Source organism: Saccostrea echinata, unplaced genomic scaffold, assembly GCF_033153115.1.
Source record: "Saccostrea echinata isolate AGI-Se365-2 ecotype Australia unplaced genomic scaffold, CSIRO_AGI_Sech_v1 ptg000054l, whole genome shotgun sequence".
Lineage (NCBI taxonomy): Eukaryota > Metazoa > Mollusca > Bivalvia > Ostreida > Ostreidae > Saccostrea > Saccostrea echinata.
Genome location: NW_026889803.1, coordinates 2,760,519 through 2,787,639, shown reverse-complemented (window position 1 = coordinate 2,787,639; position 27,121 = coordinate 2,760,519). Strand labels below are relative to the sequence as shown.

The 27,121-nt window shown below is 33.4% G+C and overlaps 2 protein-coding genes across 2 annotated transcripts; one reads left to right on the top strand and one right to left on the bottom strand.

The window, feature by feature from the left end:
* Positions 1-140: 140 nt before the first annotated feature.
* LOC133206023 (coiled-coil domain-containing protein 86-like) lies at positions 141-15,248 on the bottom strand. The gene is made up of 4 exons (XM_061341928.1): positions 15,106-15,248; positions 4,855-4,984; positions 4,609-4,683; positions 141-768 (listed from the first exon to the last, which is right to left on the bottom strand). The coding sequence occupies exons 1-4, from the start codon at positions 15,216-15,218 to the stop codon at positions 703-705; spliced, it is 384 nt and encodes a 127-aa protein (XP_061197912.1). The 5' UTR covers positions 15,219-15,248; the 3' UTR covers positions 141-702.
* A 120-nt stretch (positions 15,249-15,368) lies between these two features.
* Positions 15,369-26,229, top strand: LOC133205467 (pleckstrin homology domain-containing family M member 2-like). The gene is made up of 16 exons (XM_061341288.1): positions 15,369-15,498; positions 15,719-15,828; positions 16,555-16,664; positions 16,994-17,118; positions 17,410-17,472; positions 17,831-17,950; positions 18,280-19,382; positions 20,062-20,131; positions 20,552-20,707; positions 21,182-21,270; positions 21,483-21,609; positions 21,760-21,986; positions 22,296-22,521; positions 23,065-23,241; positions 25,081-25,200; positions 25,636-26,229. Exons 1-16 carry the CDS (start codon positions 15,427-15,429, stop codon positions 25,744-25,746), a joined length of 3,006 nt encoding a protein of 1,001 aa, XP_061197272.1. The 5' UTR covers positions 15,369-15,426; the 3' UTR covers positions 25,747-26,229.
* Positions 26,230-27,121: the final 892 nt, after the last annotated feature.

The following is a 27,121-nucleotide window of genomic DNA, read 5'->3' as shown; positions in this document are numbered from 1 at the left end:
TGTACTCAATCTTCAATAACCCACCCTGGAATATTCTTGGAATCTGTATAACTCCAAAGCAAGAAACATTCCGCTTTTTTAAAATGTATGAAATTTACATTTGAACAGAATAATTAAAACTAAAAAAAAGAAAAATTCAATACCATGAAAATAAAATATTTATTTATACTGTAACAAAAAGGAGGTACAAACCAGTGACATCTATCACATACAATACACGAGTCCTACGGACCCCAATGCTCACCTGAAACAGTGTTCTCTTAATAACATATAAATGTATTATATAAGTGTTTATCAAAGCTGTTGGTATAACCTCTCAATTAAAAAAGTTATTCCCGGGACCTAGCAAACATTAGCAATTTTTATTAGGTTTGTTCTAAATCAAAAACAGAATACATAACTCTAGCTCAAATTTAAGCCTCCCTTATTGAAACTCTTCTTTGAAGCAATAAAATTTTGGTGACTTGGTATGCATCTGTTAGATGGAAATAAAAAACAGACATCAGGCACACTTTAATCAAAACAGCTCATGTGAGACATGATCTCAGCTGAACATAAAAAGTACTGCATTTCATCAGAAAGTCTTGTCCAACCAGGGCCTCATCAACAGGACTTTAAAATTAATAATGCAAAATGTTGGACCGCAGCACGTTTCTGAATTACATCACATTTTTTTTTTATGATCACTGATATTCAATCTCTTCATCTCTTTTCAATCTGTCGCAGCTGTTTCTTTTTCATTCTCTTGATTTTGGCTGTATTTTTAATCTGTTGCAAGATAAAAATTCAAATTCAAATTACTGGAACACAGAAACTAAGGGATAAAAAAAGGCCTCCATCAAGTGTGAATGGGACGAATATGAAACAAAATTATTAGAATCATCTACATAGCACAACTTTTCCAACTGCAATCTTTACTATGGGAAATTCCTGCAATTACTTCAGTCAGGTTTTCTTATCAAAGTTTGTTTATCACATGGCTAGCTCTCTGTCTGTTATCAATTGTAAACTTTTTCCACATTTTTTTTTTGTTTTGTTTTCAAGATCACTGGATCAATTTCAAATGAACTTGCCACTAAGCATCTCTAGGTGATGGGAAGTAAGGTTTGTTCAAATTAAGAGACATGTCCCCTATCATAGGAGATCAAAGCAATAGTGAAAGTTGAATGGGGTCATGAAAAAATCTCAAAATACCACTGGTCCAGGGAAAAAAATAAGTAGTCATAGATGGATTTCACATTTACAAATCACAAACCTATCCTGAAGCACCTGAGTTTTTTTCAAGCAATAAAAGGGCATGGCACTAGAAAAAAAATTATTAACATTTGAAATGGGATATAGGGTTTTAGTCAATTAATTGATATATGGACAGGGCTGTTTTATGCAAGGTGAACCTAGCTCTTTGTAGTAATATTTCTGTATTTTGGTATGTCCCATTTTCTCTACAAATAAGGACTTCACTACACAAAGGGTACCCGCAATTTCGTTGTCTTTTAAATAAGGGATTGCTAATGTATTAAATATATGAAAAAATATTAATGGGGTAATTTTTTTTTTGTTTATTCTTTTGTAAATTTAGGTAGTTTTCCTGAATAATTGTATATAAATCCACAAAAATGGTCCATATTTGGAAATGACCCCCATTTCTCTACAAGCATGTCAAGATAGTAAAATTTGATTTTAAAATTTCTCTTAGCATTTATAAACAAATATATATATCCAAAATTTCAAAGATTTTTCAGGTCTTTTTTTTTAGGTCACCTGAGTCACTCAGGTGACCTATTGCTATCTGTTTTTGTCCGTCGTCGTGCGTCGTCCGTCGTGCGTTAACTTTTGAACATTTTTAACTTCTTCTCTAGAACCGCTCAACCAATTTCAACCAAATTTGGTATATAGCATCTATGGGTGAAGGGGAACAAAAATTATGAATTTCATGGTCCCTGCCCCCCCGGGGCCTGAGGGGTGGGGCTAAAACCACCAAAAATAATGCAATCTTTAAAAAATCTTCTTCTTTACTCCCGGACATGAAGCAGTCAAACTGTTGGCATCATTGTAATAAGCATTGAGCCCTCTACCAAAATTGTGAAATTCATGGCCCCAGGGTCAGGGGTTCTGGCCCCAGGGTGGGGCTATATAGATCATATAGTGAAAGTGCATTATTTCTTTGAAAATCTTCTTCTCTGCTCCTGGGTATTAAATAAAGTTACAAAGTACATAGTTATGATGAGCAAGACTGTCTCTTCCAAAATTGTGAAATTCATTGCCCCAGGGTCAGGGGTTCTGGTGTTAGGGTGGGGCTGTATTGATTATATAGTGAAAATGCATTTATTCTTTGAAAATCTTCTTCTCTGCTCCTGGGTATTAAATAAAGGAACTAAGTACATAGTTATGATGAGCAAGAGTTCCTCTTCCAAAATTGTGAAATTCATGGCCCCAGGGTCAGGGGTTCTGGCCCCAGGGTGGGGCTATATAGATCATATAGTGAAAGTGCATTAATTCTTTGAAAATCTTCTTCTCTGCTCCTGGGTATTAAATAAAGGAACTATGTACATAGTTATGATGAGCAAGACTGTCTATTCCAAAATTGTGAAATTCATGGCCCCAGGGTCAGGGGTTCTGGTGTTAGGGTGGGGCTGTATTGATTATATAGTGAAAATGCATTAATTCTTTGAAAATCTTCTTCTCTGCTCCGGGGTATTGAATAAAGGAACTAAGTACATAGTTATGATGAGCAAGAGTGCCTCTTCCAAAATTGTGAAATTCATGGCCCCAGGGTCAGGGGTTCTGGTGTTAGGGTTGGGCTGTATTGATTATATAGTGAAAATGCATTAATTCTTTGAAAATCTTCTTCTCTGCTCCTGGGTATTAAATAAAGGAACTAAGTACATAGTTATGATGAGCAAGAGTGCCTCTTCCAAAATTGTGAAATTCATGGCCCCAGGGTCAGGGGTTCTGGCCCCAGGGTGGGGCTATATAGATCATATAGTGAAAGTGCATTATTTCTTTGAAAATCTTCTTCTCTGCTCCTGGGTATTAAATAAAGTTACCAAGTACATAGTTATGATGAGCAAGAGTGCCTCTTCCAAAATTGTGAAATTCATGGCCCCAGGGTCAGGGGTTCTGGTGTTAGGGCGGGGCTCTATAAATTATATAGTGAAAGTGCATTAATTCTTCGAAAATCTTCTTCTTTGCTCCTGGGTATTTAATAAAGTAACTAAGTACGTAGTTATGATGAGGAGGTGGGCCTCTTCCAGAATTGTGAAAGCCATGGCCCCTGGGTCAGGGGTTCTGGTGTTAGGGCGGGGCTCTATTGATTATATAGTAAAAATGCTTTAATTTTTTGAAAATCTTCTTCTCTGCTCCTGGGTATTATTTAAACAAACTAAGTGCTTGGTTATGATGCATAAGGATGCCTTTTCAAAAATTGTGAATTTCATGGCCCCAGGGTCGGGGTTCTGGTGTTAGGGTGGGGCTCTATTGATTATATAGTGAAAATGCATTGATTCTTTGAAAATCTTCTTCTCTGCTACTGGAGACTATTTAAACGCATAGGGATGCCTTTTCAAAAATTGTGAATTTCATGGCCCCTGGGTCAGGGGTTCTGGTGTTAGGGCGGGGCTCTATTGATTATATAGTAAAAATGCATTGATTCTTTGAAAAACTTCTTCTCTGCTACTGGAGATTATTTAAACAAACTAAGTGCATGATTATGATAGACAAGGATGCCTCTTCCAAAATTTTTAAATATATGGCCTCATTTTTTGGGGTTCTTGAGGAGGGGGGGGGGGGGGCTAGGGCAACAATGCTTCATCTATCAGTGTATTTAACTTCTAAATTGTTGTATTATACTCAGGTGACCGTTAAGGCCCTTGGGCCTCTTGTTTAAATTTCAACTAGCTTGGTCTGCCTCATTAAAAATCAATTATAAATACAATCATGTAAGGAGTTCTTGTTGATCAACAGATCATGATTTTTACCTTTGAGGATAACAATTTTTAATTTATAGGCATTCAATAATTTCTTTGGTATAAAATGGCTTTTATTAACATGATTTCAGTGTTTTCAATGAGAATTTCAGTGATGCTTTTGCTAGTCATAGGCCTAGGGTGTAAATCATAATAAGGATAAAATTTTAATGAGAGATGTAAAAACTTCATTCATAACAAATGTTACATGTATTTGCAAACTTTGCTGGATATCAGTTAAGACCCATTTGAAAAACTTTGAATTTAGATTGTATGCTTATTGAAAAATAATTGAAAACCATAAATCATGCTAAAGATTAAAGCGTTTAAATAGTTAAGGAAATCATTTATCTATATACATGTACATGTATTCATTTGTCATGAAAAGAAATGAGAGGCATGCAAGCATAATAGCCTTTGGGTCTCTCAATATGCTTATTTAAAAAAAAAAAATTAACAAAAAATCTTGTAATTCCTCTGCTACATTTCCATGATCAAAATTTTAGTCCCAAATCAAATCAAAAATATTTCAGCCTTGGTACTTTCTTTTCTGACAAGATTACAAACTGATGTCTTACTCCTGGTTTCTAGGTTCCTTCAAAATATTTCACCACATCCTCTTTATTTCAGAAGCACTACTTACCGTTTGTACGACCTCTGATTTTCTTTCATTTTCTAACCGTCTTCTTTTGTTTTCCTCTTGTCTCATTCTTTTCATCTTAAAGATCAAAAATAAAAACCAACTTAGTTCCCACAAAAATTACTCATTTCTGATCACCATTTATATGCTTCAGTTTTCAGTGAGTACAAATTTAGTAAAATACAAGACTAGCAATTCTTGGCTTCATGCAGTTGCAGTATAGAGGCTGTTTCCTTGGCCTTCTCTTACTTCCAACTCTTTTGCTCGCTTCTCTTTTAATTCATTTTCATAGTTTTTAATTGATTTTTTCTCTGCTCTCTTCTTCATCTTCTCGTCCCAGTTTAGTGCCTTCTTTTTAGTTGTTCGAATGGCAGAAAACCTATTTGATAAACATGTAATGATAATTGTGATTTTATTTATAAAATAATGTAAAGTGTACATATCATTAACTGCAGAACTGTTGCTCTCTGGTTGAGAACATTTGGACAGACAAACCAGAGAGCTACAGATCCAAGTAGAAATGAAATAATGAAAATAAGTACTAAATTTTATGTAACCAGTATTTTAAAGGAAAACTGTAGGCTACTTGATTAATGTACATAACTTGGCATAATTCCTGATTATTTATGTGTACTGGTATCTCATTATATTGTGGTACTTATTTCTTTTACTTTAGTGTAAAAAAGTTATTCTAAATTCTTACTTTAACTTTTAATCAAGTGATATTCACAAATCTAACAATGAGCTATATTTTTAGTGGCAAATCATCTTCCAAGCTTGCTTGGTTTAATATGTAGTCCATCTTTTAAACTGCAAGTCTTGTTTATCTACTAAATTGGAGAGTCTCATTGTACATGTATCACAGTGTTGGAATACATGGAAGCTTAACTGGTATTATTACTCTTTATTTGAATAATTTTTTTCTCCATTGTGCGTTCCATACTTTTTTCATTATCACATACACAAGTCAAAAATCAGAAGACAGACAGGGTCCATTAACAAAAAGGAAATGTGATATGTCATGATATGTATCCTAACTTTGGGAAAATACCGTGATATACAATGAACCTGCGATATAATGAGAATGAGACATGTAGTATTTAACAGGTTGTGACCAATATTTTTTTTTTCATTTTTTGCACTGTAAATTTATAGCCCATTTGGGATATTTTATCCCAAACGGTCTATTGTATCTCGACTTAGTCCGAAATAGGCCTATCTGACGTTTTCCAGGCTTTTTTCATGATTTTGATACTTTACGTGCCAGGAAAACGTCAGAACCAGCGCCATTACAAAAACTGGAAATTCGCCGCCTCCAACTGGAGGCGGCATTCTCGGGTTGATTTTCGATACTTGCGAACCGAATTAAATGCTGAGTTCACAACTTATCAATAATGCAATGCCTTTAGTACTCACCAGCAACGTTTATATGGGTTTGTTATGAAATATACAATCTTGTGAAAACATTTTATCAGACGGTCGAGTTTTCTTTACATTTCGTCCATTTTAAAATCTTGCAAGACCAAATCGAAATGTAGAGTGATATTTTCTTTTCATCGATATTGGTGAGTACTAGAAGCATTGTGCTACTGATAAATTGTAATTTCGGCATTTAATTCAGTTCGGAAGTATCGAAAATCAGCTCCGGTCGGAGACGGTGAAATTTCCAGTTTTCGTAATGGCGCCGGTGTCGCATAATTTACGTTCCGGATACTTCGCGTTCCGGCCGGAACCTTAAAATCATAATATTTGTTCCGGATTTTACTGTAAGTTTGGTTCCGGCCATGACTGCAATCTTCGAATCGCGGTATCTCTCAATTATTATCGTCCAGTTTTCATTCTATACTGAACCTTAGAAGTAGTTTTTTTCCTTGAGGATTAAGCATGGCGCAGCGGCATGCCATTTTCATGTGGCGCAATGTTCTTTTTATAAGGCGTCATGCCCTTTTTGTACAGCCATTTTTAAAAATAAATAAATAAATAGCCTAAGTAAAGATGGTGAAATACGCTTTCTGATACATGTACACCGAATAAAATTTGGTCGCATGAAAGGCTTTGTTTATCTAATGCATACAAATTAAATCCCTTTGTTTATTTAGTGCATGTCAGGTGTGAATTTCTCGCTTGAATGTACGCAGACCCGGTATTTACAGGGTAAAGAGGATAGAAGATAAACTAGACTGAGATTACACAAGCCTAAAAAGAAGCACAATGTCAAAGATAAATTTGATCAGTAAATTTTAATTTTATAATCTGATAAAGTAAAGAATTAAATACAAAATGGTATATGTATTTACAGAGATGCATTCTCTGTTTAAATGATATTACACGTATTGCAAATTTCACAATGTCGAGCCTCGAATACTTGGCTTCGATCCATTCCTCATAGATGTTATCACTAAAATGGCATGAAAATATCGTTTATATCCCATTAGAAATAAACAAACATAAAATATATAATTCACTGATGAAGATAGTTATATAGTTTTTTGTGATAAATTATGAAAAGTAAAGACCAGCCATGTTGATTGTGAAAATAGCAGTGAGGTAAACTGAATTAGCTCAAATATTTTAATAAGATAAATGTTTTAGCAAATTTTAAATGATTTTTTTTATGTTTTAAAGGCCTTGAAATGAACTTTTCTGTAACTTCCATGCATGTCCTACCCACCCACCCCTTAATGTATTTGGGACATGCCAGGAAATCCCGTCCATTTTTCCACAGCGATGGAGTCAATAAAAGTGTAATTGATGCAAATCACCCATATTCTCCTAATGCTGGCGAGACAATTTTACGGCAGCAGATTTGAGGGGGTGGATCTTACGCTTTCCGTTTTCTTAGTCAAAGAAAAATAAACTTCTACCCCAGGAAGTAGCCTCCTATGCCCTGAAAAAAATAGTTCCTGTCAAAAAACCTTTATTTATTTACAAAATATGTAAAATACACTAGACACAGGTACCAAAATTGTAAAAATAGACTGGAAGGAAATAAAAAAAAAAAATCAAAAGGAAAAAATAATAATTTTATATGTATGGAACTACAATACGTTTTATTTCCACTATGGAAGAGTTACACTTCTTAGTGCGCTCTTTTGTGAAAAAGTCGGAAAATGTACAAATCTCGCGGGATTTCTGAGACAAACGTAACATAAAATGAATGTCGATGAACAATTCCTAAGAAAATGCAAGTGAAATATTTTATTGTTGTGGACTTTATATACATCAAGAGTAGGAATGACAACAATATCAATTTATATCTACTGTTGATCGTACGTATCTATTTATCGTATGGTACATCTAAATACAATACACATGCCTCGGAAATGTCGTATTTTTTATTAATGGATGATAAATTTAGGGTTCTCGCTCTCTTACATATGTCTTTTAGTTCTTCTACTCTTCAATTGGAATGACAAATACATTTAACATTTAAAATTGGATTGAGATTGGCATGTTTTGTATTATCTGCAACGCCATGCTGTCCCACTCAGACGACCAAACGCGCCTCTAATTTTGAAGAGTTCACTAATAGAAATAGAACGTATTGAGTTCTAAGTTCATTTTCATTGGTCAATTACCGGTATGATACCTTAATAAGGCGCGAGACTTCCACAACAACCAAGTTCATCGTGCCTGATGTTAATTTATACTAGGAAAAAAATATTTTGATATATAAACACTGAAAAATTTGAAAGGCTTCTAATTTTTACTGAACAATTAATTAGTTCACTACAATTTATTTCACTTTCTTTTTCTTCTTTTTTTACTTTTTAACCGCATATGATTTGCATGGAAAATCGCCGCCCCCCTTCAAAAAAAAAAAAAAAAAAAAAAAAAAAAAAAAAAAAAACCGGGAAAAAAGGTGCAAAGGCATCTAAATAATAAGTATTCTAGCTTTAATTTCAAACCAGTAAAACTTAAGATCCTTCCCTCAAAACTGCTGACATTAATTGCCTCGCACACATCTCCCTGCGGAAAAATCACAGATTAACGCTAATTCCGCTTTTATTGAGTTCGCTCTAAAACTAGAATGCGTACTTTTTCTTGGCATGAATAACTTTTATTCCTCGGTGTTTTTTATACATAAAACACAATAAAAAAGTGACAATTTTTATGACACTTTAAAACGTTATCGCTTTATACATACCATTATGTTTAATGAATATCAAAATTTGTAGAGAAAAAATCAAATATATACGGGAGGTCAACATTACCACAACATTGCGAAAAATTTCAACATATTACCGCTACATTTCTACAAAATTTCAGGCGATCATTACCGCTACATTTTTTCAAAAAGACTTTTGCCGATTACAATTCATTACCGCTACATATTGAATCTACCATCAATGGCACTGAATATGAGTTCTCTTCCATATAGTTCATCCGCAATGTAGTGACATAGAATTTGGACCTGATTTCTAATCAATATAATCATTTAATCTGTCATCGAAATACAATAATTATTATTTAGCGTTAGTTGAAAGTCATAAGTTTGTGTAAAATTGCGGCAATGCAGGATTAGTGATTAAAATTTTCTGAAATATTTTAATATATAAAATAAATTTTAATTATAAAATTAAAAACAAAAAACTTCCTGCTCAAAGCCCTCTTTCACCTTCCCATGGTGAGCAGGGGAAACAGCTCTTATGTATGTACATGTTGCACTTTAAATCAATCTGTACATGTATAAGCCACTGGTTACGAAAGAGGCAATGTAGCGGTAATGTTTACTTTTAAATGTAGCGGTAATGTAACCTTTTTTGTAGCAGTAATGAGTATGTAGCGGTAATGATAATTTTGCAAATGTAGCGGTAATGATACGCACCCATATATACATGTAGGCAAAAGGCAAGCTGCAATAATGTAACACTCATCCAGTTTTTTAAATCTCAGTCCCCTCCCCCAAATTTAAAAAAAGGAGGAGGTTATAACAGCTCCAAAAATAAAAAAAAAAACGTTAGTTAATTATCTGAGCCTCCCTCCCCCCAAATGGAGGAGTTTAAATTATAGCATCTGCAAAAATGTAAGATTGTTAATTTTTTTTTATCATTTGCAAATTAAAAATAATTATTATTCCAGGTTACAATTTCTAAGAGTAATATCAAACAATTTTGTTTCCTGTTCATTTTATTCCACCTTATAAAAAGATAACAGTAAAGTTTTTTCCAGACTTTTTTGTATCTAACTTGTTTCTGTTCCACTTCATAACAAAGATCAAGTAGTCCACAACCATAATTATTGTCTGAATTAAAGTTCCGGGTTACAATTGTGGAGAGTATTTTCAAACATATTTGTTACATGTACTAGGTTGTTTCTTTTCCACTTTTTCACGAAGAAAAATTAATTTATTACGGATAAAAATTAATTAACGTCAATCTTTTGTTACAAGGTTGTTTCTTTTTTTTACTTTCTTACGAAGGTAAAGTAGCCCGGAACCAAAATTATGGTCATAATTAACGTTCCGGGTTTGAATTGCTGAGAGTATTTTCAAATATTTCTGTTACTAGGTTGTTTTTTTTCCCAATTTATCACAAAGAAAAAGTAGCCCGGAACTAAAATTATGGTCATTATTAACGTTCCGGGTAACAATTGCTATGTTTTTTCAAACATCTTTTGGTACTGGGTTGTTTCTTTTTTTACTTTCTTACGAAGATAAAGTAGCCCGGAACCAAAATTATGGTCATAATTAACGTTCCGGGTTTGAATTGCTGAGAGTATTTTCATATATTTCTGTTACTAGGTTGTTTTTTTTCCCACTTTATCACAAAGAAAAAGTAGCCCGGAACTAAAATTATGGTCATTATTAACGTTCCGGGTAACAATTGCTATGTTTTTTCAAACATCTTTTGGTACTGGGTTGTTTCTTTTTTTACTTTCTTACGAAGATAAAGTAGTCCGGAACCAAAATTATGGTCATAATTAACGTTCCAGGTTACAATTGCTATGTATTTTCAAACATCTTTTGTTACTAGGTTGTTTCTTTTTTTACTTTCTTACGAAGATAAAGTAGCCCGGAACCAAAATTATGGTCATAATTAACGTTCCGAGTTTGAATTGCTGAGAGTATTTTCAAATATTTCTGTTACTAGGTTGTTTTTTTTTTCCACTTTATTACAAAGAAAAAGTAGCCCGGAACTAAAATTATGGTCATAATTAACGTTCCGGGTTACAATTGCTATGTATTTTCAAACATCTTTTGTTACAAGGTTGTTTCTTTTTTTTACTTTCTTACGAAGATAAAGTAGCCCGGAACCAAAATTATGGTCATAATTAACGTTCCGGGTTACAATTGCTATGTATTTTCAAACATCTTTTGTTACAAGGTTGTTTCTTTTTTTTACTTTCTTACGAAGATAAAGTAGCCCGGAACCAAAATTATGATCATAATTAACGTTCCGGGTTAGAATTTCCGAGAGTATTTTCAAATATCATTGTTACTAGGTTGTTTCTTGTTCACTTTATTACAAAGAAAAAGTAGCCCGGAACTAAAATTATGATCATAATTAACGTTCCGGGTTAGAATTTCGGAGAGTATTTTCAAATATTTCTGTTACAAGGCTGTTTCTTTTTTCACTTTATTACAAAGAAAGAGTAGCCCGGAACTAAAATTATGGTCATAATTAACGTTCCGGGTTACAATTGCTGTGTATTTTCAAACATCTTTTGTTACTAGGTGTTTCTTTTCCACTTTATTACGAAGATAAAGTAGCCCGGAACCATAAATTATGTTCTGGGTTACAATTTCTGGTATTATACTTTCATGTAAATTAGTTAAAATTGATTCGTCGAGAAACATTATTTTGTTAAAAAAACACGATTACCCTCTGAATGATGAAGCCACGCCCTCCAGCGTAGCAACATGCAACATTGCAACACTGTTATATGTATTTGTATAAAACTTCAGTACAATATAATAAATATTGCATGTAGTTGAATGTAACATTGAAAATTTTCACCATTCGAAAACCATTGTCAACCTCGGCTGCGCCTCGGTTGACAATGGTTTTCTTGGGGTGCACTCAACTACATGCAATATTTATATAAGAATAATTTCAAAGCTATTTGTTACCTGTTCATTTTCTTTCACTTTAAAACACAGATAAAATAACCCCGGAACCAAGTTAACGGTTATGATTGACGTTCCAGGTTACAATAGCCAGAGTAATTTTAATTTCACAGATGTATTTCTTGTGACAAGACTTTCTCTAGGATACCAACAATTTTGACCTTGACATTGGAGTTTGAACTATAAAAAAAAAATTAACTTTAACCTTGGCCATAACGTACTTTTGACATTTCATGCTAGGGCTTTTATATTTCACATGTATATTTCATGTGACTGGTCCTTTCCCTGGGTATCATTGATTTTGACCCTTTGAGTTTGACCCACTTTGTTAAAAACTATAACCTTGGCCATATATAACTTTTGAACGGTTGGTTCTTGGGCTTTCATATTTCACAGGTATTTTCATTGATATAAGTCCTTTTTTGGAAAACAACATTTTTGATCTCTTGACCTTGACCTTAGAGTTTAACTTGTACTTTAGAAACTTTACCCTTCACAAAAGACTGCCGTGCGGGAGCATCAGTGTTTCACAAATGCATTTTGTTTTTTTATTACTTCTCACTTTACCTAATGTGTTTACGTTTTTTAACCATTAATCTAAAACAATTCCAGTATTTAATGTGAGTATGTAACTCTGTCTTTGACACATAATCTTTCAATTTTAGCTGTAAAAGTTTATTATTATTTATTAATTGCTGTAGACATATATCTTATCGCATTTCAACAATAACAAACAATGCAAAATAATACACAATGGCATTGTATGGTAGTTTTATAGATTACACAATCGTCATATACATGTATAATGATATCATGGAGAATTACCATATCATATAAGAAAAAAAACTTTCTCTCAACTTAAAAGCATAATGGATATATGTCCCAAAATTACAGAGATCATGGACGGTGTGAGCACTTAATAATTGTGCAAATTTGAAAAAAAAGATTTCTGTCAGTAATACTTCTCGACATATTTTTAAAGAAGCTTTTCAAAATGCAGGCAATTTAAAAATAAAATGGTATTCATCCTCTACTTCACCACTGCCCCCTCCCAGTTAAAGTTTTCGTTCGTGCGTTATAACAACTCTCATTTCATCTTCAACCCCCCCCCCCCCCCACCTTTTAAATATTTCTAGATCCACACATGTTCATTTTAACACATTCTACACATTCCACTCTCCCTAAGTATTTTATTATGTCGTCCTGTCTCATTTTCAAGATTATAAGATGAAAGCCTAATTCGACTAACTTGAAATGGAGCTGTGCAGTTTTAAACTGACGAAAACTACACGCCGCATTTTCATTTCACGGGGGGAGGGGGATATTTTCCATTTTCCACTGCATTCTATAGCGGAAAACATGTTTTAACAGAATTACAGAGTAATCTCTTCTTCTTTCCAAATAATTATTGTTTTGAAACTTCGTTTATTTATATATATCATTCAGATATGCCTTTTGAAAATTGAGGTAGGTGACAAAACAGTTCTGAATACATGGTATATAAATCTCGGCGTTCGACATTTTAGCGGGGGAAAATGGACATTTTAGCGAAAAATGTGATATTTAAGCGGAAATTAAAATACATATGGACATTCAACAAATTGTTATGTAAAATATAAATATATCTATGCCTCTTCCGTTAGCCAGTCGGGCTAAGTTTTCTGCCCCCTGCGGGGGGAGGGTGTAGGATTTTGCGCAGACTTAACAGTACTATTCATTTCTCAGGATTGTAAAATACAAATCTGTATCTGTATTACATTTCCTCTTCAGAGTTATTATTACAAACGCTGATACCGGCACTTACCTGTATAAATAAAAATGAGTTGAGTTTTATTCAATATTAGTTTTTAGCTGTGTCGTTTAAAACATTGATTGTTTAAAAAATAAAAAATTCCGAGAAAAAAAAAAACCACAAAATTTTTTATTGAATTATTACAGGAAATTGTTTTTCTTCATAGTAAATGCTTTATAAATTTTCCGCTGAAATTAATGTCTATTCACACCTTTGTAAGTCCTTCGCCCATACATCTCCTATTATGTTCATTCATGTATTGTGATTTAATGATATAGTTACAAAACGCAGTGGGTGTTTGAAAAAATATATATAAAGATATTAAAATATTATCAATAATTTTTTTTAATCGTAAATATAATTCATCTATCAGCAATACCAGCTGATCAGGGTGCCCCTTGCCTAAAACTCCTTTAAAATTGCGGAAATGACATACAGCGATTCGCATGACTGCATATTGTATCGATAGAAGGGAGTCATAAAACAACATGATGGGATATATCAATGTAAACAAGTTTCACACCTTCGCGTTCTTTTGTTTATACAAAGAAACAACATAATTACGTATAATCCCATGGATTATAATATTGGTACATGCATTAATTTAAGACCGTATATTGGGACTTCTTCTAAATCGATATACGTTTAAATGCTGCTGCATCGTATAACCCGTTAAGAGAAAGAAAAAATCCAAATTATTTGTAAATATAAATTATAAATAAAGTTTTAAAAAGGTGCTTGGATGCCCGGAACGTTTATTATGGCCGGAACCAAACTTACGCGGGCCGGAACGTTTATTATAGCCCGGAACCAATATTATAGGTATTTAGCGTTCCGGCTGGAACGCTAAGTTACCCGGAACGTAAATTATGCGACACCGGTTCTGACGTTTTCCTGGCACGTAAAATATCAAAATCGTGAAAAAAGCCTGGAAAACGTCAGATATTTCGGACTAATCTCGACTGGGCGATTGGTCCCAACCTGTTTAAATATTGACTGTGAGTTGGCAGCTTGTTTTTTACTCTTTGTTTTGAATGTGAAAATATAACATTTTAAAACCTTGTTAAATGTTGACCCTGCTTTACATTTTGATCTTTGAGAAGTTTGTCTATACCATCATAAATTGATAATATGTTGACGGTGCGACCGTTGGGGCGAGCGCAGTGTTCACTTCTTTATTATGATCCGCCTCTTCAAACCGCACGAGACATTTGGAACGTCTAGACTGTGACGTCACATGACGTCGTATGTTAGCTGCATTTCCATAAACAAAGTTTAAAAAGTGCAAATATTTTAAAAAAGGACGTTTAATCTACTATCTGCAGGCAATATCCATTAAATTAAGGTGAGTTTATTTTGTGTGAATTTTTAGTTGTTGTCACCGCGTGAACGAAGTTAGCAGCGAGAACAAGAAGCGATGCATTGTGGGTCAGAATTACTGCGGAAAAAAATTCTGTTGAATGAATGTGCAGTAGTCCGAATTTTCTCTTCGCCCAGGCGTTGTCGTTAGAGCTCGCAGTGACGAGCGGCGCTTCGCGCCGCTCGCTGCGCTCGCTATTAAACATCTTTTCTATATTTCTCATGCACTTCGAATTTCCTCAAAGAAACCAAAGAATACTTCAAAAGCAAATACGATTACCGTTCATTTCTTATTGTTTTCCATGGCCTTCCAGATTTTGGTTTACCTCGTGGTATATTATGGTATGTTTCTACGACTGAATTTACACGGTCTTTGCTTGTATCACTTTCCATAATGCCCTCAACCGCCACAACACACAAATTGACAAAACAAAACACGTGTACTTTTGTTGAAAAAAAAATAGAAAGGTTCCGATTAACCGGAAGTTAAGCTGACAACTTTCATTTTCTCAAGAGGAAAGATGGGCTGGTGTTATGATACGAATATTATCAATATAGTGTTGTTATTTTAATGTGGATTGATACTTCAAGATGATCAGTGATGGCATCAGCATTAGATAGACATAGTGTGAAAGAGAAGATCCTAGAGAACGTTGCTAAAGCCGTCAAAAGTGTAAGTTTTCAATGTAAACATGGGAGTCAAATGTCACATGACTAACCCTATTGTCTTAGTCAGTAAAAGTGTGTATGATATATATGTGGCAAAAAAATCAGTCTCGTTTTCAATACAATTTAATATATGTTAATCATAATAGATTAAAACCCATTCAATGAAACCTTGGGAAAATCTGAAATGATAAAGCATGAAATATTTGTCTAACTATCTTTTTCAGATTCAAGGTAAATATGTAACAGCTGATCCTGAAAATCCTGTCTTCCTCGGAAATTACGATGACTCTTGTCAGAAGTTATGTGAAAACCTTGATAGAGTTTTCTTGCATGGGTAAGAACACTGGTTTCTCACTATCTCACTGTACAAAGGAGAAAGACAAGGAATCATATCAAATCTGAGATGCCATCTATCCACAAGAACTTCTTACAGTTGAATGTAGCCTCTTGGCTAGAAACATGTCTTCTCTGTAAAACAATTATTTTCTTTACTTAACATTTCAATACTTTGATTTCCTCTCCAGCATGTCTGTATATTTAACTCTAAAAGAAAATATATGTGCTGATATATAAAATCATTGCAGGACATTGCTTAAGATATATGTAACACTATGCAAAGTGCAAGAGTACATAACAGTAGCTTTCATGGCACTTAAATGTTACTCCATTTTGCATTTTATGTTCAGTAAGACTCACTTATAAAGAAACTTCTTGGGACACTTGTAAGTTGTAATATGAGTTCCTTACAACCAAACTTTTTATTTACTGCTTTTTATTAGTAAGTTATTAACTATTAATAATTATAAGTAAATTCTTATGTACTCTTTAAGCATTTCCTGAGAGTACACTTAAGTAATTGTATTTTCTTCATCACTTTAATAAAACATATACTTTGTTATTGACATTTATATACTATGGAATTGGAAAAAAAAGCTAGTGGATATTACCAGGGTAAACTTAAAAATCTTGAATAAAATTTGATATTATAAAAAGCTGGTTTACAGTGACTCATCTTGATTATTTATATTCTTTTGTTTGTTTTACAATGTCTTATTGTCAGGCTGAAGCACATACAGCATGGATACTGGAAGGTGGTGTCAGAATTTACAGACAAGCAAACTCGTAAAGATATAAAACATCTTCAGCATGTTACAACAGACTTGGGAAGAGGTATACATTTTTGTAACTTTCCCATAATGTCATTTATTATGGCAAAATATTTCATTTCCAATTTATAGTTTCAAAAGTCTATTGTTCAACTCTGGTTCATAATATATCTTTCATATAATGAACATGCAAGTATTATAAAAAAGTAAACAGCTGGGCTTAATTGAATTGATGAACTTTGTTTTGTTATAGAAGTGATCAATTCCATTTTAAATGAACAAAAGTATTGTAAGCTGATTTTGAAAGACCCCTCTTAAGCTTTGATTTATAGCTTGTATATCTTCCTTGTATGGACAAAATTCTAGAGAAATGACTTTATTTTTAAATTACAGGAAGAGCATGGCTGTTCATGGCATTAAATGATTGTTTGTTAGAGAGCTATGTGAGATGTTATGAGGAAAACATCAAAATTGTCCGAAAGCATTATGTCAAAGAGGCTCTGCTTTTAAATCAACAGGTGATATCCAAAAGGAAACATAAAATGCAGAATCAACTTTTTAATGACATGATTGTTTAAGTCATTGTGGTTGTAAAAAAGATTGAATTTGTCTTTTTAAGCAAACAGGAAATATATACTTGTATAGTATTATCAATATAACAAACCAATTCAGTGTTTTAGCTGTATTTTTTTCAAATTGAAATGAAGCACATAGTATGTAATCAATGTCCTCAGGTGCTCTTTTTCGTAAAAGTTACATGATATAAAAAAACAAAATCAATGCTATCTTTAAATTTTTTTTCTTTGCAGAATGTTAATGTGTTGTTGACTTTGACTGCAGGCTTAGAGTTTGTAGTGTTTCAGTTAGATTATGTAAGTTATAAAATATTACATTTAGTTTAAATTTATCTAATATAGATTATATTATAAATCTATATAATAATGTATTATATTTGGCAGAGGTACATGTACCATGAAAATATTTTAGACTTTTATTTAGCACCAATCTGAAATGTAATAAAATTAATTAAAATTACCATTTCAAGACCACAGTTTATTGAAAAAAGATCCACTAAGTAATACCACGTTACATTACTTGAATCTGAAAAGAGCACATTACAACAATCCCCCCCCCCTTTTTTTATTGTCAGACATCTGTGTTTAAGTACATCTTGTAAGCATCATTTTTTAATACAAAACAAATATTCATTAAATTTTTTAATCTGAACAGGATATTCCATATTTGGACTTGGGTGTATCTCCCCGCCCCAGATCTGTCTCCCAGCTATCAGTTGATGAAGACCGTGTGTCACTGTGCAGTATGGACAGTATTGCCTCAATCAGACCCTCGGTATTACACTCTTTTACACTCTACTAGTATTGTGATTATTTAATAAGTACTGTAAAACATGCTCATAATAAAATCTTTGATAATGAATACTTCAATGATGATGAAATATTTGGAATCAAAATTATACAGTGTAACTATAAATGGAAATTTTCTTGAAGTAATGAGTTATGGATGTCAAGATATGAAGCATTTTGCTGTCCCTGATTCACTATAAATAAACCTATTTTGCTGAATTTAAAATAACATTGTAAAATAAATGGTAAAAATCTTCTTTTTTTTTTTTTTTTTTTTTTTTTAAATTTTCAATACTGAATTATATCTATTTTTAGAGTGCATACTCCTCTATAGAATCCGACACAAGTGACACAAGGAGCATAAGCAGCATTGATCCAAATCTAAACTCACTGAAGAGTGAAGGATGTGTGGATAATAAGGCACAGAGACTGGACTCGGTTGTTGCCGGTGAGCTTGAGAATGCAGAAGAAGAACCAAGTATCGAGGTTATTAGGCATAAAGGGCATAGCAAACATGGGCATGGTAAAAAACGGAAATCAAAGAAAAAAAGCGCTTCTCCTGTTCTGATAGAACCTTTAGATGAATATGAGGAGGATTTTGTGGAAAACGTAGAGAAAAAGTTGGTGGAAGATCCGCAGCCTGAAGTTAAACTTGTGGAAAAAGAGAAAGAACCAGGGTATGTCTCCAAATTTAGAGAAGAGGAAAAGCTTGAAGATATTCTGAGTTCTATTGGAGAAAGTCACACAATACACAGAAATGATTCATCAGAAAATAATTTAAATAGTCAGATAGACAGAGAAATGGACAACTCTCAAGAACACATCAAGGAAATGAATGGAATTAGTTCTAATGTGAGTGAGAATGAGAATAAATCACCAGAGGTTGATGTGTACAAAAGTCAGGAGGTAAGGGACTATGATTTCAGTGAAGTTGATGAAGACAGTGAAAAGCTCAATCATTTTCATACTGAAAACATTTCTGTAAACCAAAAAGTACCAACACCAACACTAAGTGATGAAACTGATGTGTGTTTGTCTAGAAGTGGGAATGTGCAATATGGTATTTCTAATAGCCATGACAATATATCCTGTGATATTGAAGAAAATTATGGCCAGTCTGAAAAAGTAGATAGCAAACAAACAGATAGTAAATCACAAACTTGTGATGAAAGGGATAGTGGTCCAGGTTGGCAGAACAGTGAAGTGCTTAAGAGTTCATCAGATGATCTAAGTATATACTCCTCTAGTTTTTCTACAGGAGATAAAACATCTTCAGCTTCTCAAATGCAGGACATGGTTGATCACATAATCAGCCAATCAGATGCCTCGTTACAACCACACATGTTTGAGGAAGAGCCTGAGGAGTTGATGCTGAATGAAGAGAAAGAAGTGAATCAACTCCATCCTGGAGAAGTCAGGTAGGTCGTGAAGTTGTTTTGTTGTTGCAATAAAATTATAACACCATAACTAAACAAAGATTACTATAAAATCACATATTTTTTGGTGAGGTCAAATTTTTGTGGTTTGAGAAAAAAATATTGATTCATGGGGTTTTGATTTTGTGGAGGAAAAAGTGCTGAGTTGTTACTGTATACAGGAAAATTTTTGTCCCCATTTTATTTTCGCCCCTTTAGCCCTACTTACAGATGGGCAAATTTAAATTGGGGTGAATTTAAAGAACACAGTATAATTTCTTAAACAGAGTTGTGACTGGGTAAATTTGAAATTGTTTGCAAGTTTGAAAGGGCGAAAATAACGTGGCGAAAATAACCATGTATACAGTATATATTTGAAATTTTACAATTTATGGAGGACATGAATTCATGGGTCACATTTACCTTGAAAAAACAAGATGAAACCCGCAAGAAAATTAGTGATTTCATAGTTTATCATAGAATTAATTGAACAAATCATCACTCTCAGTGTCCAAAAAAAAATATGTGATGTAAAGTCTCTAGTTTTGATCTACTACCATACTTTCAACATTCCAATATTTTAGCAATGTGATTTTAGATTTGCCCAAAATTCAGAGTGCTTGTTAATGCCTCAGTTCATACTATGTGTAGATTTTGTTATCTACTAGACATGTGTTTATAGGTTAGAGAACAACACTAGGCTGGAGCTTATGCTGAATATATTTGAAAACTCAGAGGAACAGTTTGTAAGGGTAAGTTGTATCTTACAAATTTATAGCATAAGTTTATGGATTTCAGCAAAAGTATTTTAATTATTCCTCTTTCAAATATATAGGGTTCATAGTACACTTTAAATTACATGTACTATGAAATTATCCATTCAAGTAGCTACTAAACATGTTTGACATGTGTTTTAAGTACTACTTTCACATGAAATCCACATTAAGCATTGTCTACTTATCTAAGTAAATTCAAATTTAAGTGCATTTGTAGGTACATGTATATTTTGCTGGTAACTATGAATGGGTGCATTAATTATTTCTGGCACAGTAGGTGAATCCAACTTAAATTAGGATAGTGTATTTTACATACATCATAGTTTAACCTCCGATTTACTGATCATAATTTGCTGATCAGTGATTTTCAGTAACTAAACACTCTATATTTGACAGATGTACGTGTCACGACTGGGTCACACCGATGGAGACGACCACCCTGTGTTCATACTTCTTACTGACCATGGAATCTACCTCCTAAACCAAAACCAAAGCAACTTTAAATTCATCAAGGACTGTTCTATACCGTACTCTTCTATAGACTACATCTCAGTAAGGAGTTGCCCTTCCCGTATATTTAGTTCTTTTTTATGCTATTTAGTAATTATTTTAAAATGGGGTACTTTTAGAAAGAAAATGACATACAGTCAAACCTCATCTCAAACTCAGTAGGACCAAGAAAAAACTTCAAGATATCCAAAGGTTCAAGATAATGTGGGTAAATTATGTAAAGAAAACGTTGTTGGGACTTTGAACTCACTTCAACATATCCATGGTATTTGAGATATCAGAGTTCAAGATAGTGAAGTTAAACTGTATGTGTTTCATATTTTTTGAGTAGTGGGTAACACTACTTGGTATGAATGCAGATCGAACTGTAGCTCTCCGAAAAAATATTAACAGACCGGAGAGCTTTAGTGCCACTGATAGAAAAAAACTGTATATTTATTGTGCTTTTTTCTTTTTACTGAAAAAAATCAGAAAGTGTTAGTGTATATGACTTAAAATAAGTGTGTTATTATTCAGTTAACCATCTCGGACCAGATCATCCACATTGTTTGTAAGAAACGTAGAAACCAGTACTGGCTCACAACAGGAAGTCAGCAGGTCACAAGGTAGTGTTTACCGAAAGTGAACATGTAGAATGTCTCTTACATCAAAAACTTATTGAAATTTATTCTGAAGCACCATGATTCTACTTTGGCCAAAGATTAGAATTTTCATTTATACTCCCATTTCTTATGGACAAGAAAAGAAAATAACAAAATTCTTCCTATAGTAATTATATCACAGTATGCAATTCTCTGAAGATAAGTTATTTTATCAGGTGTATCATAGACTGTATACAGGAACAGATGAAGCATCTACAGGACAAGCAGATTAGTGTTCTATCTGATGCCAAAACTCAGATGATAGCACTGAGAAAGCACATAGCAAAGGAAAGCAATTGCGAAGTAAGTGCTTTTTACAAATATATGTGTATGAAATGATAAAAGTAATGATAATGTTTTAAAAAAATACAAAAAATGGAAAGAGCAAACAACACACAAAATATTAACAAAACAGGATGAGCACTCCCTGATCCCTTGCATTCTTTGATTTAGATGTCAGAAGTAGAAATTGCTTGCTATTCTTTGGTACACTGGGGATCAGATTTAGAATCCAAGAAACACAAAATGGACACAGCATATCGGGAGGGGCACCTGCTGTACAGAGTAGTGGATTCCTCTGGGGGACTATTAGGACTCAGCAGTCAGATTTTAAACACAGTACAGGACCCCAAGTCTCTATTGTATGGACAGAGCTGGAAATCAGGCTATGTTATATTGAGGTGACATAATAAAAAAGTTTGATCTCAATGCTGTTTGAAAGGAAGTGTTTTCCCTGTGTTATTTTTGTCCAAACAATTTTTTCAACCCATTTTAAAATTTGGTGCCTTAGAGTTATGCACTCTTTGTCTTTGAAGCTCAAAATTAAATTTGCTCTTATGAGAGCAAAAGAATGGAAATGAAATTGGATCAAAACTTTTCTATAACAAATTCACAGAAGTCAAAAATGATTTTAAAGACTTACAAGAAATAACAAGCTATTTTACTATACATTTGACTGTCAATTGTACAATGTAGTTTTTGTTAATCAGAGATGGAATGTTGTGTGTGTACCCTGAGAAGAACGGGAAGCCCATAATGTTTGTCCACATGGGTGATGATTGTACCGGGTGTCGACGCTCCAGTAAGTCTGACAGAGATCACTGTATAGAAGTCATAAAACAGGACGGGTCATCTTGGCAGTTTGCATTAGCCAATGAAGAAGAGGCCAATGACTGGCTGCAGAGATTATGTCAGGCTGTAGCTGAGGGCTTACAGGTAGGACCGAGATAATTGAACGTGGCAAATTCAAGGTCACTGGCAGAAAAATGGGAAAATTTGTGTCCGGCCCATAACTTTCTAATTGACATTGGAAGTTCATACCTCATAAGAAAACTGCTTATGACCTAAAAGTGTGTCACGAACTGATCCAGGGTCATTTTGTCAAAATGAAGGTCACATTTAAAAAATTTATATTATAAATCATTGCAGTATACTTTATCACTCTGTTGACCTTTTATATACAGAGTAAGGTTGTGGGGATTATGAGCAGGCCATATCTTTTTTCACTGAAATATAATTATGTTGGGCTAGCTGGGTAATAAAAGTGTACAGGTATTTATGAGTGCATGTACATGTATATACAAGTACTGTATATATGAAGAGAGTGGCAGCTTTTCAAAACTTTACCATTAAATAACCCACAAACAACTTAAAAAAAACCCAACAACTTAGGTCTAATTTTTGTCCTTTAATAAATTAATTGCAAAAATGTTTGAGTAGTAATGATATGTATAATTATGATTTTGTGTTTTTTTGTAGAAAAAAGAATTGGCTAAGCCGAGTTGTCTGCCCTGTTGTGCTATCCTGACCTCCAACAAGCTCTTCCTTTTCCATGAGGACCTACAAATCAGTTTCTTCAGAACCCTGGGCAGTGCTAATATAGCTGATATTGTTTGTCTTCTTGTTGATCCAGCATTGAACACCTACTGTATCTTAGTGAGTCTACATACACTGTATTGTTTATTACTTCTTGGTACTTTTCTTTTGACCTTCAAACATACATGTATAGGGGTACAATCTGTATCTGAGTGCTTTAATGCATAATAAACACACCTTTGAAATTTACTTGAGATATAATTAGCTCACCAAAGCTAATAAAGTGTCCGGCGTCCGTCTGACGTGTGGTGTGTGTTGTCTGTAAATTTTTCACATTTTTGACAAATTCTCCAGAACCACTGGGCCAGTTTCAACCAAACTTTCCACAAAGCATCCTTGGGTGTAGGGGATTAAAGTTTGTTCACAGAAATATCATTAAACAATCTTTTTCTCAAGAACAGCAAAACCATTATTAGTCATATTAATACAGATGCATCCTCAGGTAGTGTATATTCATGTTTGTTCAAATCATGACCCCATGGTAGGGTGGGGCCACAACAAGAGAGTCAAAGTTTTACTAGGTATATATAGGAAAAATCTTAAAAAATCTTCTCAAGAACAGCAAATCCATTATTTGTCATATTAATGTAGAAGCATCCTCAGGTAGTGTAGATTCAAATTTGTACATATCGTGTCCCCCAGGGGAAGGAGGGGGGGGGGGCACAACAGGGAATCAAAGTTTAACTTAGGAATATATAGGAGAAGTGTTTATTAATCTTTTTCCCAGGAATGATTAGTCATATTAAGAAAGAATCATTTGTAGGTTGTGTAGATTCAAGTTTGTTCAAATTATGGGCTTACAGAGTGGGGCCACAATGGGCAATCAAAGTTTCACATAGGAATACACAGGAAAAAGTCTTCTAAACAACAGCAAATTCATGATTGCTCATATTTATATGGAAGCATCCTCAGGTAGTGTAGATTGAAGTTTGTTCAAATCATGACCCCCCTGAGGTAGGGTGGGGCCATAAAAAGTTATCAGTTTTACATAAGAATATGGTGGAAAAAGAATCTGCTGATGTCAAACAGAAGGGCCATAGTTACTCAGTAGAGCATTGTTGCCCATGGGCCTCTTGTTAGTTGTATTATACAGTTGTGGAATGGGTATGAGGGAAATAGCAAATTTATGGTTCCCCAAGGGAAGAAACTATTTCCCGAGGCGGCGAAGACGCCGAGGGAAATAGTTTCCTGCCGAGGGGAACCATAAATTTGATATTTCCCGAGGTCCCATTCCATAACTGTTTTATTATACTGAAAAAATCATGGGAGATTTATTCAACTAGAGACTCAGACATTTTATTAAAACAATATAGAGGCATTTAAATAATCACAAATGCATGCGATTAAAAATATTGTAAGATAACTAATGCATCAATACCGAGGAAAATAAAATTATCAAAACATATATAATAATTTCACTGACACTTCGAAGGATCATCGTTGTCTTCATTTTGCTAACTTAGAATTCCAGTATGATTTTGACATCGCATGTCGAAATGTTTTGACGTCATAGTTACATTCCTAATAACATTACGTCACAGACTCGAGATTCCTTGAACGCTCCGCCCACTGTTCATTTTAATTGGTTAAAATTATTAATAAATATTCATGAGGGAGTAGTCCCAGGGAGTAGCTCCGATTTTTCAGGGAGTAGTCCTCGGATGAGGGAAGTAGTATCTTCTCAGGGAAATAGACAGTTTTATGGTATTAATTTTATATAGAGTAATAACAGTAGAGGTATCATAAAGATTAATATTAATACATGTATTTTTATTAAAAAAGATTTTTATGCTGCACATCAGTAATATGCTATCAATTAGTAATTAAAGTAGACCATGATCATGACTAGGAGCAGAATTGATTTTACTGTGGATCATATTCAAATTTTATTTTCCACAGGAGTTTGAGTCCTATGATGGTGGACATAGTCAAGACAAATGGGTGATCTACTTCAATGACGAAGCTGAAAAAGAGAGGTTTTGTCAAGTTCTCTCTGACATGTGGATAAAATTTTTCCAGGTAGTGCTTCATTTCTTATGATGCAATATCAGGACACAAATGATTTGCTCTCTGACATAGATTTTTTTTCAGTTTGAAAAATGTGTAGTATACTTTAAATTTGTAAGTACACTGTGCTCAAATGATACTTCCTTACTTATGAAGTGCTGAGTATGTTGTGGTCTACAATTTTATGTAGAAAATATGGAAGACAAGAGACCACACAATAAACTGCAGTACAGTAAAACATGCTTATATTAAAGTGCCAGGGGGTGGACAATTTTAATTCTTTACAAATGTTATTCATTATTTCAATAAGTTCATTACATGTATATGTTTTAAAACAGGGAATGAAAATTACTTCACTGTAAGCATGAATTCAATATAATAAGCATGGTCACTGAATCATGTTTTACTGCGATATCATGTGTTGATCAATGATGGTGTTTTCACTAGATTGAGGAGATGCCAGTGTTTGAGATAGAAGATTTTTCCTTACAAAGAACATGTAGAATGACTGCAACACAGCTAGAGAACTCGCTCAAAGTCAGGGAACAAAAACATTAAAAAAGAAGAGCAGGATAAACTGAAGCAAAGAGCATGAACCAAAAAAAGAAAAAGAAAAATAGAGTATTACTGATTTCCTGTGGGTTGTCATTCAGTTTCAACATTTGAATGGAGGGATGTCTTTTTTTTAAAAAAAAAAAAAAAAAAAGGAACCTTATGCAATAATGATAAGCTGTGATTATTTTAAGTTAATTTTCCTTTTAAATTAATTGCTTTAAATGTGAAAGAATCAGAAAGGGAGTTTTTGATAGACTGTACAAGAGCTTGGCTGCCAATTATTTTTATATCCATCTTTATTTGAAGGTGCATTGTGGTAAATGTATTTATTTTCATTTATTTCAGCAAGTATATTTGTGAATGATTTGTGTTGACACTATTTTAAAGGCTGTTATTTGTTTTTATGTGACATACTCAATTACATGTAAATTATTGTGAAAATGAAATGGTTGATATTGTTCATGTTTTTATTTTGCATTGCAAAGACTGTTTTTAATAAAAAGAGCATCTAATTCTCTGTCATGTTATTACATTTAAAAGTTGAATTAACAATAGGCTTATGGACAATTATGCTCACCTGAGTCACCATTCTCTTCCAGACAATTAAATTGATCAAGTCTTTTTTTTAATCTAAGCACTTGTGTTCCTGAGGAAAATTCCTGGAAAACTGAAGCATCACAATTACTGAATATATGGTTTCAAATTACAAGGTGTTGTATATGTATATTTGTTTTATATATATATATATATATATATATATATATATATATATATATATATATATATATATATATATGTATATATGCAGTTAGCCAGCTGAAGGAAAAGCAACATCATACATTTTTTAGGTCTATATGATGATTTAGCCATCTGAGGAGTATAATATTTGTGGAGCCCAAAGGGTGAGATGAATCTTGTACTCTGTTTGTGGCAATAATTGTTTTATTATAGGATCGATGATTAAATGATACATGCTTGTTAAGCAAATCTTGCTATCTTTCCTGATTGTTTAGATTGGTTGAAGTTCTAGCCAAATATGATGAAAGAAGAAAGATAAAATAAGTCAGGGTCCAGATCAAATAACTTCATAACCAAGTGTATCAATTTAGAAGTTCTCAATCTATTTTGAGACCAATGTAGAAAAGTAAATAATAGACGATCATGTGCAGGTGAGCATAACTAAGCTTGATTTCTAGAATGTTGGACCTTGGCCAATTAGAGAGCTCTGAATAATAGTGATTTTTATAATTCTTAATATTCATTTTTTTTTTTTTTCATTATTCTGAAGTATTGATCTTGCATGCATGTGTTCATTATAAAGATGTTTTAGACTGTATGTGCTTTTTCACAGAACTGAAATCAAATTCCTTTGACATAC

Bases quoted from the DNA above. Each gene is read 5' to 3' on its own strand.
- LOC133206023 (XM_061341928.1), bottom strand. From the start codon at position 15,218: ATGGAAAGTGATACAAGCAAAGACCGTGTAAATTCAGTCGTAGAAACA. The intron at 4,684-4,854 runs GTAAGAGAAGGC...TTGATCTTTAAG, and splicing joins AGCGAGCAAAAGAGTTGGAA to ATGAAAAGAATGAGACAAGA. The intron at 769-4,608 runs GTAAGTAGTGCT...ATCTTGCAACAG, and splicing joins AATCAGAGGTCGTACAAACG to ATTAAAAATACAGCCAAAAT.
- LOC133205467 (XM_061341288.1), top strand. From the start codon at position 15,427: ATGGCATCAGCATTAGATAGACATAGTGTGAAAGAGAAGATCCTAGAG. The intron at 20,708-21,181 runs GTAAGGAGTTGC...GTTATTATTCAG, and splicing joins CTTCTATAGACTACATCTCA to TTAACCATCTCGGACCAGAT. The intron at 21,271-21,482 runs GTAGTGTTTACC...TTATTTTATCAG, and splicing joins GGAAGTCAGCAGGTCACAAG to GTGTATCATAGACTGTATAC.